Here is a 13,218-nt window from a genome sequence, read left to right as displayed (position 1 = left end):
AGCAAGAGGATAATTAAGGAAAGAGTACGGCCTATTAGAGACCAAAAAGGTAACCTAAGTGTGAAGGCGGAAGATGCGGGTATGGTTCTTAATGAATACTTTGCCTATCTGTCTTCACAAAAGAGGGGGACGATGCAGAGATTGTAGTTAAAGAGGTGAAGGAGTGTGAAATATTTGATGGGATGAACATAGTGAGAGAGGAAGTATTAAGGGGTTTAGCATCTCTGAAAGTAGATAAACCAGGCCTGGATGAAATGTATCCCAGGCTGTTAAGAGAAACAAGGGAGGCAATAGCGGAGTGACTGACCATCATTTTCTGATCCTCCCTGGCTACAGGTGTGGTGCCGGAGGATTGGAGGACTGCTACTGTTGTACCATTGTTCAAAAAGGGAGAAAGAGATAGACTGAGTAATTAAAGGCCAGTCAGTCTAACCTAGATGGTGGGCAAGTTAATGGAATCAATTCTGAGGGACAGAATAAATTGTCATTCAGAAAGGCACAGGTTAATCAAGAACAGTCAGCATGGATTTGTTAAGGGAAGGTCGTATCTGACTAACTTGATTGAATTTTTTGAGGTGGTAACAAGGAGTGTCGATGAGGGTAGCACGTTTGATGTAGTCTACATGGATTTTAGCAAGGCTTTTGATAGAGTCACACATGGCCGACTGGACAAAAAAGTAAAAGCCCATGGGATCCAAGGGAAAGTGGCTCAGTGGCAGGAAGCAAAGGGTAATGGTTGACGGGTGTTTTTGTGATTGGAAGGCTGTTTCCAGTAGGGTTCTGCAACACTCAGTATGAGGTCCCTTGCTTTTTGTGGTATATATTAATGATTTGGACTTGAATGTGGGGGGCTTGATCAAGAAGTTTGTAGATCATACAAAAATTGGCCATGTGGTTGATAGTGAGGAGGAAAGCTGTAGACTGCAGGAAGATATCAATGGACTGGTCAGGTGGGCAGAAAAGTAGCAAATGGAATTCAATCCAGAGAAGTGTGAGGTAATGCATTTGGGAAGGTCAAACAAGGCAAGGGAATACACAATAAATGGGAGGAAGTGAGGGACCTTGGAGTGCATGTCCACAGATCCCTGAAGGTAGCAGGACAGGTAGATAAGTTAAAAAGGCATATGGGATACTTTCCTTTATTAGCCAAGGCATAGAATAGAAGAACAGGGAGGTTATGCTAGAACTGTATAAAATGTTGGTTAGGCCACAGCTTGAGTACTGTGTACAGTTCTGGTCACCACGTTACAGGAAAGATATGATTGCACTAGAGAGGGTACAGAGAAGATTTACAAGGATGTTGCCAGGGCTGGAGAATTTTTTTTATGAGAAAAGATTGGATAGGCTGGGGTTGTTTTCTTTGGAACAATGGAAGCTGAGGGGAGATGTAATTGAGGTATATAAAATTATGACTGGACAGATAAGAGGACCTATTTCCCTTAGCAGAGGAGTCAGTGACCAGGGAGCATAGATTCAAACTAATTGTTGTAGGATTAGAGGAGAGCTGAGGAGAAATTCTTTCATCCAGAGGGTGGTGGGGGTCTGGAACTCACTGCCTGAAAGGGTGGTGGAGGCAGAAACCCTCAACTCATTTAAAAAGTAGTTTGATGTGCACATGAAGTGCCTTAACCTACAGGGCTACGGACCAAGTGCTGGAAAGTGGATTTAGGCTGGATAGCTCTTTTTCAGCCGGTATGGTCACGATGCACCGAATGGCCTCCTTCTGTGCCATAACTTTCTATGATTCTATGAAGTCCCGTTCACCCGTCACCCCTGTTCTCCATGACCTTGGTTCCCAGTCTACCAATGGCTCATAGAATCATAGAATGATACAACACAGAATCCATTTGGCCCATTGTGCCTGTGCCGGCTCTTTGAAAGAGCTATCCGATTAGTCCCATTCCCCTGCTCTTTCCCAGTATCCCTGCAAATTTTTCCCCTTCAAGTATTTATCCAATTCCTTTTTGAAAGTTGCTATAGAATCTGCTTCCACCACCCTTTCAGATAGTGCATTCCAGGTCATTACAACTCGCTGTATAAAAAAGGTTTTTTTCCTCATGTCGTCACTGGTTCTTTTGCCAATTACCTTAAAACTGTGTCCTCTGGTTACTGACCCTTCTGCCACTGGAAACAGTATCTCCTTATTTACTCTATTAAAACCATGATCTTGAACACTTCCATTAAATCTCCTCTTAACCCTCTCTGCTTTAAGGAAAACAACCCCAGTTTCTCCACATACTGAAGTTCCTCATCCCCAGTATCATTCCAGTAAATCTCTGCTGAACCTTCTCTAAGGGTCTTCCTAAAGTGTGGTGCCCAGAATTGAACACAATACTCCAGCTGACGCCTCACCAGTGTTTTATAAAGGTTTAGCATAATTTCCTTGCTTTTGTACTCTATGCCTCTATTTATGAAGTCAAGGATCCCGTATGTTTTTTTAACAGCCTTCTCAACTTGTTCTGCCACCTTCGAAGATTTGTGTACATGTACCCCAAGTCTCTCTGTTCTTGCACCCCCTTTAAAATTGTACCACTTAGCTTATATTGCCTCTCCTCATTCTTCCTATCAAAATGTATCACTTCACACTTCTCTGCATTAAATTTCATCTGCCATGTGTCTGCCCATTTCACCAGTTTGTCTATGTCCTCCTGAAATCTATTACTATCCTCCTCATTGTTTACTACATTTCTGAATTTTGTGTCATCTGCAAACTTATGCCCTGTATACCCAAGTCCAGGTCATTAACATATGTCAAAAAGAGCAGTGGTCCTAATACCGACCCATGGGGAACACCACTGTACATCTCCCTCCAGTCTGAAAAACTGTTCATCACTACTTTCTGCTTTCTGTCCCTTAGCCAATTTTGTATCCACGCTGCCACTGTCCCTTTGGTCCCATGGGCTTCAATTTTGCTAACAAGTCTATTACATGGTACTTTAAAATTCTCATCTTCGTCTTCAAATCCCTCCATGGCCTCGCCCCTCCCTAGCTCTGTAACCTCCTCCAGCCCTACAACCCTCTGAGATCTCTGTGTTCCTCCAATTCTGGCCTCTCGTCCAACCCCCCACTCGTTTCACCCTCAATTGGCGGCCATGCTTTCATCCATATAGGCCCTAAGTTCTGGAATTCCCTCACTGAACCTTTCTGCCTCGCCACAAAGCTTTCCTCCTTTAAGTCCCTCCTTAAAACCTACCTCTTCAAGCAAGCTTTCAGTCACCCGTTCTAATATCTCCTTCTTTAGCTCGGTGTCAATCTTTTTCTTGTGAAGCGCCTTATGACATTTTCCTATGATAAAGACGCTATATAAATGCAAGTTGTTGTTGTTAAAAGATTTCTTATATTTGCTGTTGAAAAATGGAGTTGTAATTCTGTCGTGTCTTTTTGAGATTGCCAAAATGAAATCTGTGCAGTGCCAAATCTGTAGCAGTACGACAGTGTTGACGCTTGGCACCCTCAATTACAGACAATTAGAACATGTGTCCCTCCCTTTGCAGTGCAACCAAACATTCGGCCACAGTTCTGCTGTCTGTACCATGGTGCTGCCACCAATCTGTGCCCACAGCGGGTTTGGGATTGTACCCTGAATGTGCTATCAATGGCAACTCCTGATCAATGTGTTCAGGAGTCACAGAACAGCTGATATACGTGCAACAGATCAGAATGACAATGATGAACTAGATGGGAGAGTAAGAGTGAAGGACATATGCTACTGATGTAACTGAACGTCCTGCCTCATTACTGCACTCATTACCTTTCCTCGCGTCACCACTATTCACCTTGAAAGGAATGTAGAGGTTGATTAACGCCTTAGGTTTTAAGGGGGGGAAAAAGTAAACGTTTCACTATTACTATTGAAGATATTTAGCTGAGAGCCTGTCAAAAGCGTAACCAGCGAATAGACTGACATTATGAATGATTGGTCCCTAACTGCTGCAGACAGTGAGTGATTGAGCACAAAATCCACCCAAACTCATTGCTTCTCCAATTGAATTCAGGTTACTTCTAATGTATTGTTCCTATGGAAACGTTAAACGTGTAAAGTGGATGTTGTTACATGGGATGGTACAGAAGTAGTGTTGTGTGATTAAGCATTAGGGAAGTGGGTCGGACAGGAAAGGGAAAAGGAGGTGAAGCTACACCCCAATTGGGAGTGCTTGATGTTGACATAGTGCCTGAAATGTAAAAGTGCACCGGTCTTCAGGGCTGACATCCCTTCCTTCGATTAGCATAGAAATTCACCAAGATATTCAGGTACAGTAAGGGAAAGGCAGGCAGACAAGTGAGAGAGAGAGAGAGACAAGGAGGGACACAGGTAGGCAGTGAGTGTACAGACAGGTAGGGAAGTGGTTAGGTGTGCAAATGTAGGGAAGGTGACTGGGAGGGATTGAGGGAGGCAGACAGGTGGGGAGTTAGGCAGGGAGTGAGGAAAACAGGTAGGCAGGGAGTGAGGGAGTGAGGCAGACGGAAAGGGTCAAGCAGGCAGGGAAGGGGTGAGAAAGAAGGGGTGCGGCAGGTGGAGAGGGAGGAAGGGAAACAGACAGGTTTATAGTGAAATAAAACAAAATGCAGGAAACATTCAGCAGGTCGGTCAGCATCTGTGGAGAGAACAGAGGAATTAACGTTTCAGATGTGAACCCTTTGTCAGAACTGGATGGTATTACTGATGTACAGCCTTTAAAAAGGAACAGAACAAGGGAAAAAGCATAAACACACACAGTGCTCCTCTGCAAGCATTAAATGCTTTCCTTTCCACCTGCTTATCCCCCAACTGTGTCTTGTATACCTCTTCGATTTCTCTCATTGCGCCTCCTTTCGTCCCCTGCTAACATCACTACTGATTTTTAACCAGCTCCTGTTCTCTGTTTAACCACTTTACAGCTCATTGTGTGTGCGTCTTTTTTCCGTGTATGTGTGTGTGTGTGTCCCTCCCCCTTGTTTTGTTCCTTTTTAAATGCTGTTCATCAGAAATTAACTCCAGTTCTGGAGAAGGGTCCACACCTGAACAGTTAACTCCTCTGATCCCTGCACTGGTGCCTTTTTCTAATAAGCCATAAGGATGCACTGGGTTGCCTCAGCGTTGTCAACAGAAGACTAATTTTAAAAGTGCCCCCCCCACTTTTTTTTAAAAGGGGCACAACTAATAAACATAGGAACAGGAGTGGGCCATTCAGCCCCTTGAGCCTATTCTACCATTCAATGAGATCATGGCTGATCTGTATCCTAACTCCAGTTACCCACCTGGGCTCCATATCGCTTAATACCCTTGGCTAGCAAAAATTTATCAATCTCAGATTTAAAATTATTAATTGAGCTGGCATCTACTGCTTTATGTGGGAGAGAGTTCCACACTTCTACCATACTTTGCATGAAAAAATGTTTCCTAACTTCTCTCCTGAATGGCCTGGCTCTGATTTTAAGTTCCTAGACTTTCCCACCTACAGATACAGTTTCTCTCTATCTACCCTATCAATTCATTCAAAATCCTAAAAACCTCAATCAAATCACCCCATAACCCTCGATATTCCAGGGAATACAAGCTGGTTTATGTAATCTCTCCTCATAATCTAACCGTTGGAGCCCTGGTAACATTCTGGTGAATCTGCGCTGCACTCCTTCCAAAGCCAATATATCTTTTCTAGGGTGCGGTGCCCAGAACTGTACACAGTACTCCAGATGTGGTCAAACCAGGACTTTGTATAACTGTAGCAAAACTTCTTCCCCTTCATATTCTAGTCCTTTTGATATAAAGGCTATCATTCTATTAGCCTTTTTGATTATTTTTTGTACCTGACCATTACATTTTAGTCATCTGTGTATGTGGACTCCTAAATCTCTTTTGACCTCCACTGTTCCTAGCTTTTCACCATTTAAAAAATATTTGGATCGATCCTTTTTTGGTTCAAAATGGATGACCTCACACATGCCTGCATTGAAATCCATCTGTCACAGTTTTGACCACTCACGTAATCTATCAATGTCTCTTTGTAATATTATGCTCCAGTCTACACTACTTACTATGCCACCACTTGTGTCATCGGCAAACTTGGATATATGGCTCTCTAATGGTCCCAGCATAGATTCTTGTGGGACACCACTTCCTTCCAACCCATTATCCCTACTCTCTGTCTTCTACCGCCTAACCAATCTCCTAACCAGGTTAATAACTTATCTTCAATTCCATGAGCTTTAATTTTAGCCAACGGTCTCTTATGTGGAACTTTATCGAATGGCTTCTGGAAGTCCATATAAACTACATCCATAGACATTCCCATGTCTATTACTTTAGTTGTTTCTTCAAAAAATTAAATTAGGTTCCTTAGACATGACCTATCCTTTACAAATTCATGTTGGCTCTCTCTAATCAGTTCAAATTTCTCTAAGTGCTCAGTCACGCTGTCCTTAATTATAGATTCCAATAACTTCCCCACAACAGATGTTAGATTAACAGGTCTATAATTTCCTGGTTTCTCTCTCTCACTTTTCTTAAATAATGGAGTTACATTTGCCTAGAAATTATAACACGGAAACAGGCTGTATGGCTCAACCAGTCCATGTTGGTATTTATCCGCCACACAAGCAGTAGTTCTAATCCTAGTGCTTGTCCTGTTCCAATATTGCTTTATCTCCCTATCCTTCAACAACCTATCTATTAAATTCTGACCTGGTCTCTGTTTCAATCACTAACTCCGTATTGCATTCCACAGCCCGACAACACTCTGTGTAAGGAAGTTTTTCCTACTTTTTATCCTAAATCACTTACTTTTAATCTTCTATCTGTCCCCTTGTTCCAGACCTTTCAATCACTGGAAACAGTCTGTTTCTATCTACCCTGTCCCATCCCTTATTGGTTGACAAGACAATAAAGGCAACACCTCAAGTGGGAAAGGTCGGAAACAAAGCTAAGATGTGATGATGGATTTATATAAAAACCTCATAAGACCATAGTTCGAGTATTGTGTGCAAGTATTGGGCTCCACACAAAAGGAAGGATGTTGAGGCAATTAAGAGGGTCAGAACAGATTCAATAGGATGCAGCCGGGGTGAGGAAATACAAATACCAAGAAAAACTTGACAATTGGGCAATTTTCATTAGTACAGAGAAGATTACTGGGTGATTGATAGAGGTGTTTAAAATCATGGATGTCAATTGAAGTAGACAAATTGATAACAATTGAATGGGGAAGTGAATGGCAATTAAGGGAAGAAGAAAATAGATAGTTATGAGAGGGCAAAGGAAGGTGCAGATCTAGAAACTTTGCTTTGGAGTGGGGGAGGAAGAATAATTCCAGCAATAACTGAGAGGGAGAATGCCATTGAATTTGTGGAGCAGTGGATGGAAGGTGCTTGCGATGGTGGAATGAAAGTAGCGCAATAGCTTAACTGGATTAGAGAGGGAAAAGAGTTCTAGTATGAACTCGGAGATCTGGAGAAATCACTGTGGAAGAGTGGGGAGTTGGATGGACCACGGTGTCTCTATGATACGGTTAGGAGTTGGATGGAGTACGTGTCTGTGGAAAGGTGGGCAGTTGGATGGTCGACAGTGTCTCTGTGAAAAGAGTGGGGAGTTGGATGGGGTACAGTATCTCTGTGAAAAGGTGGGGAGTTGAAAGGGTACAGTGTCTGTTTGAAAGGGTGGGGAGTTGGATGTGGTACAATGTCTCTGTGAAAGGGTGGGGAGTTGGATGGGATACAGTGTCCGTTTGAAAGGGTGGGGAGTTAGATGGGGTACAGTGTCTGTGAAAGGGTGGGGAGTTGAATGGGGTACAGTGTCTGTGTGAAAGGGTGGGGAGTTGGATGGGGTACAGTGTCTGTGTGAAAGGGTGGGGAGTTGGATGGGGTACAGTATCTGTGAAAGGGTGGGGAGTTGGATGGGGTACAGTGTCTGTGTGAAAGGGTGGGGAGTTGGATGGGGTACAGTGTCTGTGTGAAAGGGTGGGGAGTTGGATGGGGTACAGTGTCTGTGTGAAAGGGTGGGGAGTTGGATGGGGTACAGTGTCTGTGAACTGGGTCTGAAGGGTGCGGTATGCCTTTGTGAACTGGGGTGGGAGTTGGATGTGGAGAGTGGCTGTTGAGGTATCTTTTGGTGAATTGATGGTCTGATTGTTCCATTAAAAATCCAAATGTCACATTTCCTTTTTTTAGATTGTGCATCTATTAATTATGAAGTATTAAAGTGCTTAAAAGGAATCAGAATGCAATCAGTTTTTCAAGGGACCCGGACTGCCTGGAAATGCACCACCAATTTTGTCCCTTCAACATTTGGATTTTCATGTACTTATGTTTTTCCCTCCAATACAAGTGATAGAATGTTGTGTATTTCTACAGCTTAAGGTGCGCAGACTGTGTAACTATTTGTTTTCACGTCAGGGCCATTCTTGAGTTGATGGCTCGTTGGGGGTTGGGCTGTTGATTGGCTTTTGCTAGTTTTCTAGGTTGGGGTGGATATTGGGCTTCCCCTAGAACAAAATGAAAGCCTCTACTGGACAAACCATCTTCCATCAGTGTTCCTGCTACCAGAAGGAAAGCACAGGTGGGTCCTCCACAGGCCACATGGTGTGGAGTAGCGCACAAGTGTCACAGGGAGGGTCTGTCAAAGTACTCACTGAATGCGCAGTAACCGAGTTCTCTCAAAGAGCAAGTTAAACTTTTTTAAATCCCCCATCATTGCCTGTCTCCTCTCACATGAAGTTCTTCCGGTAATAGGAATGATTACTGGTGGAACAAAAGTAGGAAGCCAGCTGCACCTCTCTGAGGCTTGCACCACCTACCAACCAAAGCTCCACATCCCAGCTCACTCCCTCCACTCTTCTGACTCCAATCTATTCCCCCTCCCTCTACCATCAGTAACAAAGCTCTCAGTCATCTCTATCCACACTCTGGAACTCTCTTCCTCTACCTTTCTGTCTTGTTATTTCTCTCATCACCTCCAAAGTCCACCTCAAACCCCTCTCCCTCCCCTCTATTACCATACCTTTGGTCATCTCCTCCCTTAGCTCTTCTCCCAATTCTTGCTCAGTATCTAACTGTCCCCCCCCTCCTCCCCTGTGATGTGCCTTGGGATAGCTCACTGTTAAAGTCTCTATACAACAGCAGATTGTTGTTATCTACTTATGGGGGAAATCCAAAACTAGAGGCTATAAATATAAGATCGTCACTAATGAATCCTGTAAGGAAATCAGGAGAGCCTTCTTTACCTAGAGAGTGGTGAGAACGTGGAAATCGCCACCACATGGAGTGGTTGAAGCAAATCAACCATATTAAATGGCACAGATAAGGTAAACCCAGAATGCTACTTCACAGTAAGTGAGCCCAACAGATCTAGAGGAATCAATTTGAATGAGTGAAAAATCAATTTAAAAGCACATTCCAGGAAAAAAACATCTTCACTGAAAGTGTGAGAAATGTTTGGAATAATCTGCGAGGTAGACAGTAGAGACAGAAGCAGTCAGGTGTTTAAATGCAGTTAGGTGCTAGGGTGGGTGGATTAGGTATTAACATAGTAAATAGGTTATTCAGTACATAATAGGAGACTGGATGGGCCATCCTTGTCCTTGAGTGATCTTCTGGTATTGTTTTATATGGGTGCAGGGTTGCTATTGTGGACCAGGATCAGTGAGGTCATGCACTGACCCCGATACAAAAGCTGCAGAGTCATGAATGGCATTTCTCACCTTAGAATGGGAGACTGACTTAATTGAAGCGGGTGGCAATTAGATTTCCCCACACACTTTATGCTAGTCTTGCTTCAGTTTCTGTTGGCAACGGCACCTGGTAATGGCAAGGATGTGTTCTTCATTCATTTTGAGATGCAGCTCCCTACGAACAATGAGATAATGCAACAGACAGCAGCCCGCATTCTTTCTGCACACTTTAACGCCTCCCCCCTTTTCCTACAGCATTTGAAGGTTGTGAGATTGGGGGTGGGGGAGGTGCAGAAGTCATGCTCTATATTATTAGGTTATAGCCCACACCCCCCAGCAGTCAGCCTTGCAGCTGGTCATCGTGTTCAGATTCTGCAAGCAGAGATGACTGATTAGTGACGGCAAAGTCATGTTATCCTGGGTATCGCATTGAGACTCTCCATCCGCCATTGACTACAATCGATGTAGGTCGCAGAATTAACAATGAGTGCCCTTATTTCCAATGTAAGCACGTGTATTCACACCTGAAACCCAGGGAGGCACAGCAACAGCAAAGAATTGTTGCCGTTTCTCCAACTTCTGACCTGCAGTGGTATAGAAGGGGATGAGCACACAACCAAAGATTCAGTTACCTCAAGATTGTGGTTAGACACGGGGCTCTATTTCCCACTGTGTGTTAAAATGAGCAGCCATGAATTAGACTATTACAATGGGTGCAAAACTGGGCGACGTGCGGCAACAGAGCCTCGTGTTGTTAATAAGACTGAGTTTTCTACTTGTTCCAAAAACTGAATGCAAACTTAACAAATCACTATGAAAAAAGTAAACACTTGCTTGTTGAAGCATATTAGGACCTTGGTTTCCTTGCACCTGTAGAGAGACAGATGGGACATTATACTTACATACCAATAAGTGCTTGTACTCTGTGGGTAAACACTGTATTCACATAGAGACATAATTGTCTCTTAATCAGTGTAACTTGCACCTATCGGTGTGTCTGTAATGGTCTCAAACCTGGGAAGAATCTGCTCCTCAGAGAAGCTTTAGGCCAATGAGCTCCCCCAGGCGAGTTTCGAAGTCACGCACATTCTTCTTTCAGAAAGTGCCTCTTTCTCTATTGCTCCTTCATTGTGAATTGTAACATAGCTTTGCCCGCAACGAATAGAGCACTGGTGATTTAGACGCAGTGATTGCAATTCGGATTTCTGGTACAACAAAGAAAGAACAAACTTGCATTTATATAGCGATTTTCCATGACCTCCGGACATCCAATGTCTTCACAACCAATAATGATGATGGTGGTTTGTCCATCATTGTCAATGGTGACAGCCTATGGTTCATCTCCAATTTAATAAGGTTATGGGTTCTCATATGACTGTAAAGCCTGATTTTTGTGTTTCCCCACAGACAGGGCATTGGATGTCAGATTGACCCAAGGACTGATCTTGGGTCAATCAAGGATTTCCTTTGGGCTCTCTTTTCTATGGTTAGCTGGATATGACTTGCTCAAGCTTTGTCATGGCATTGTGAATCATCTTTTTCCTGTCACAAGCATTATGCTCCCATGTGTCAGTAGAACAGCCAATAGAAGCACTTTCCAAGTGTAGTCACTGTTTTAGTGATGTTGAAGGATACATATTGGCCAGGACACCGGGAGAACTCACCATGCTCGTCTTCAAATCGTACCATTGGATCTTTTACATCCGAGAGGGCAGATGGGGCCTCGGTTTAACGTTTCATCTGAAAGGCTCCACCATCAATGATGCAGTGCTCCACTGGAATGTCAGCTTAGATTATGGACTCAGTCTCTGGAGTGGGACTTGAACCCACAACCTCTGACGCAGAGGCAAGAGTCCTGCCACTGAACCAAGGCTGGCACTATGGGCAGAATTTTAAAAGGGAAAAATGGGTAGGTTGGGAGTAAATCAAAATCGCTATTTTTGGGAGCGGGCAGATATCCCGGCTGGAACCTGCACATTTTTGAATGAGACTCAGGCAAATCTGTGTGCATGCGTACAGTAGTCAAAAGGAAGTCCTGCCCCCACTTAAATCCGGCTGGCTGATAATTAAAGGGGCAAATGTATCTCATTGAGTTACTTAAGGTAGCTTATTTTTTGTGTATTGGCCACTTAAAAAGATTTTAACGTTACATGGGTGACTTTCCCACGGCTTCTGATTCACGACTGGTGAAACCAGACGGGCAGGGCCGGATCAGGCAAAAACAGACAAAATAAATAAAATAAAATTACATTTTCCATTGTAAAAAAAGTAAATAAACATACCTTGAAAACAATGTTGCCTTACCCCCCCTCCGATGTCTCCACTCTGATCCCGATGTCTCCAGTCTAATCTTTGTTTCCCCCCCAACCTCATCTCTAACCTAACTGCTGATGAGGTCTCTCTCTCTCTCCCCCACACCCCCCAACCTCGGATTTGCAGCTCCCGTCGGCAGTCAGTCTATCAATCAGGTTGGCTGCCGGGCGCGAAACCGGGAAGAGGCTTTGATTGGCCTCATTAGGCTCGCAATCACCGGTACCTTCCGGGTTTCGCACCTGCAAATCACCTCCCCCTATTCTGGCCCGGACTCTTCCCACCAGCATATTAAAATCCTGCCCTATGAGTATAATTACAATGATTGGGTGACAATTTTTTTATTTGTACAGCACTTGTGCCATTGATTCCCTGTCTCACCTAGTGACACAAACAATACCACCCTGCTACCACGGTCAATGGGGAAACCATTCATTGTGGCATTACTCCCACTGGTCTGAGAAAGTGGGGATTCGGATGTTCAGCCTTTGTCTGGGATGTGCTGCTGTAACATAGTCAGTCCTGTCTCTATCTGCCGGACAGTGCGGTTCTTTGGGGCATGTAAGGTACTGTTGAAATCCATGTATCAGCAGAACTTAGCTGCACCATTCGAGCAATAAAACATTGATATCTCCTGGTGTTATCCAAGCAGAACACATAGCTAGTAATTTTCATTACAAGCCATGTGTGAGCAACTTTTAACCCAGGGGTGTCAAACAGACAGGCCGCATCCCATCCGGCCGCCGACTTCCCCTCAGAGGCGGACTGGCCATCAGGAAATTTTCCCGAGTGCCCCCCCCCGAAACCTTGACAGCTGAATTTGGAGCGCTCTAACCTTCCAAAGCCGGTCTGTGCCGGGGCTCTGAGGCCTTTTCCGCGCTCCTCGCCTCCCGCCCGCACTTCTTGCTGCGCTGCTTGAGCTCGGTGCGCACTTCTTCCCCGCTCGTGCTCGCTCATCCTCCAATCACAGCTTCGCTTTTTTCCCGCTCTCCCTCCGGCCGCTCGCGCACTTGCCGTTGGGTTTGGGCGCTGAGCGCGCGCCCATCCTTCCATCACCTTCGCTCACGGGGCATCGCACTCCTCTGTTCTGCAGTTAAACAACGTTTTAAATGAAATAAAACTGATCATAAAAGGAGGCGCAGGGAAATGAAAAATGAGGCCAAATCCAGCGACCACTTACATTGAGAGACCAAATCCAGCGACCACTTACATTGAGAGACCAAATCCAGCGACCACTTACATTGAGAGACCAAATCCAGCGACCGCT

The 13,218-nt window shown here is 44.4% G+C and overlaps 1 protein-coding gene across 1 annotated transcript in view; it reads right to left on the bottom strand.

The window, feature by feature from the left end:
• Positions 1–12,996, bottom strand: part of LOC137304569 (mucin-5AC-like) — a 188,995-nt gene extending 175,999 nt beyond the window's left edge. The window contains exon 1 of the mRNA XM_067973216.1: positions 12,920–12,996. Coding sequence (XP_067829317.1) covers positions 12,920–12,996 — 77 coding nt within the window. The remainder of the gene's footprint in view (positions 1–12,919) is intronic.
• Between the last annotated feature and the right edge of the window lie 222 nt (positions 12,997–13,218).

The sequence above is a fragment of the Heptranchias perlo genome, chromosome 38, assembly GCF_035084215.1.
Source record: "Heptranchias perlo isolate sHepPer1 chromosome 38, sHepPer1.hap1, whole genome shotgun sequence".
NCBI classification, from domain to species: domain Eukaryota; kingdom Metazoa; phylum Chordata; class Chondrichthyes; order Hexanchiformes; family Hexanchidae; genus Heptranchias; species Heptranchias perlo.
The sequence above is the reverse complement of the archived record's forward strand: the minus strand, read 5'-3'. Positions and strand labels throughout refer to the sequence as shown.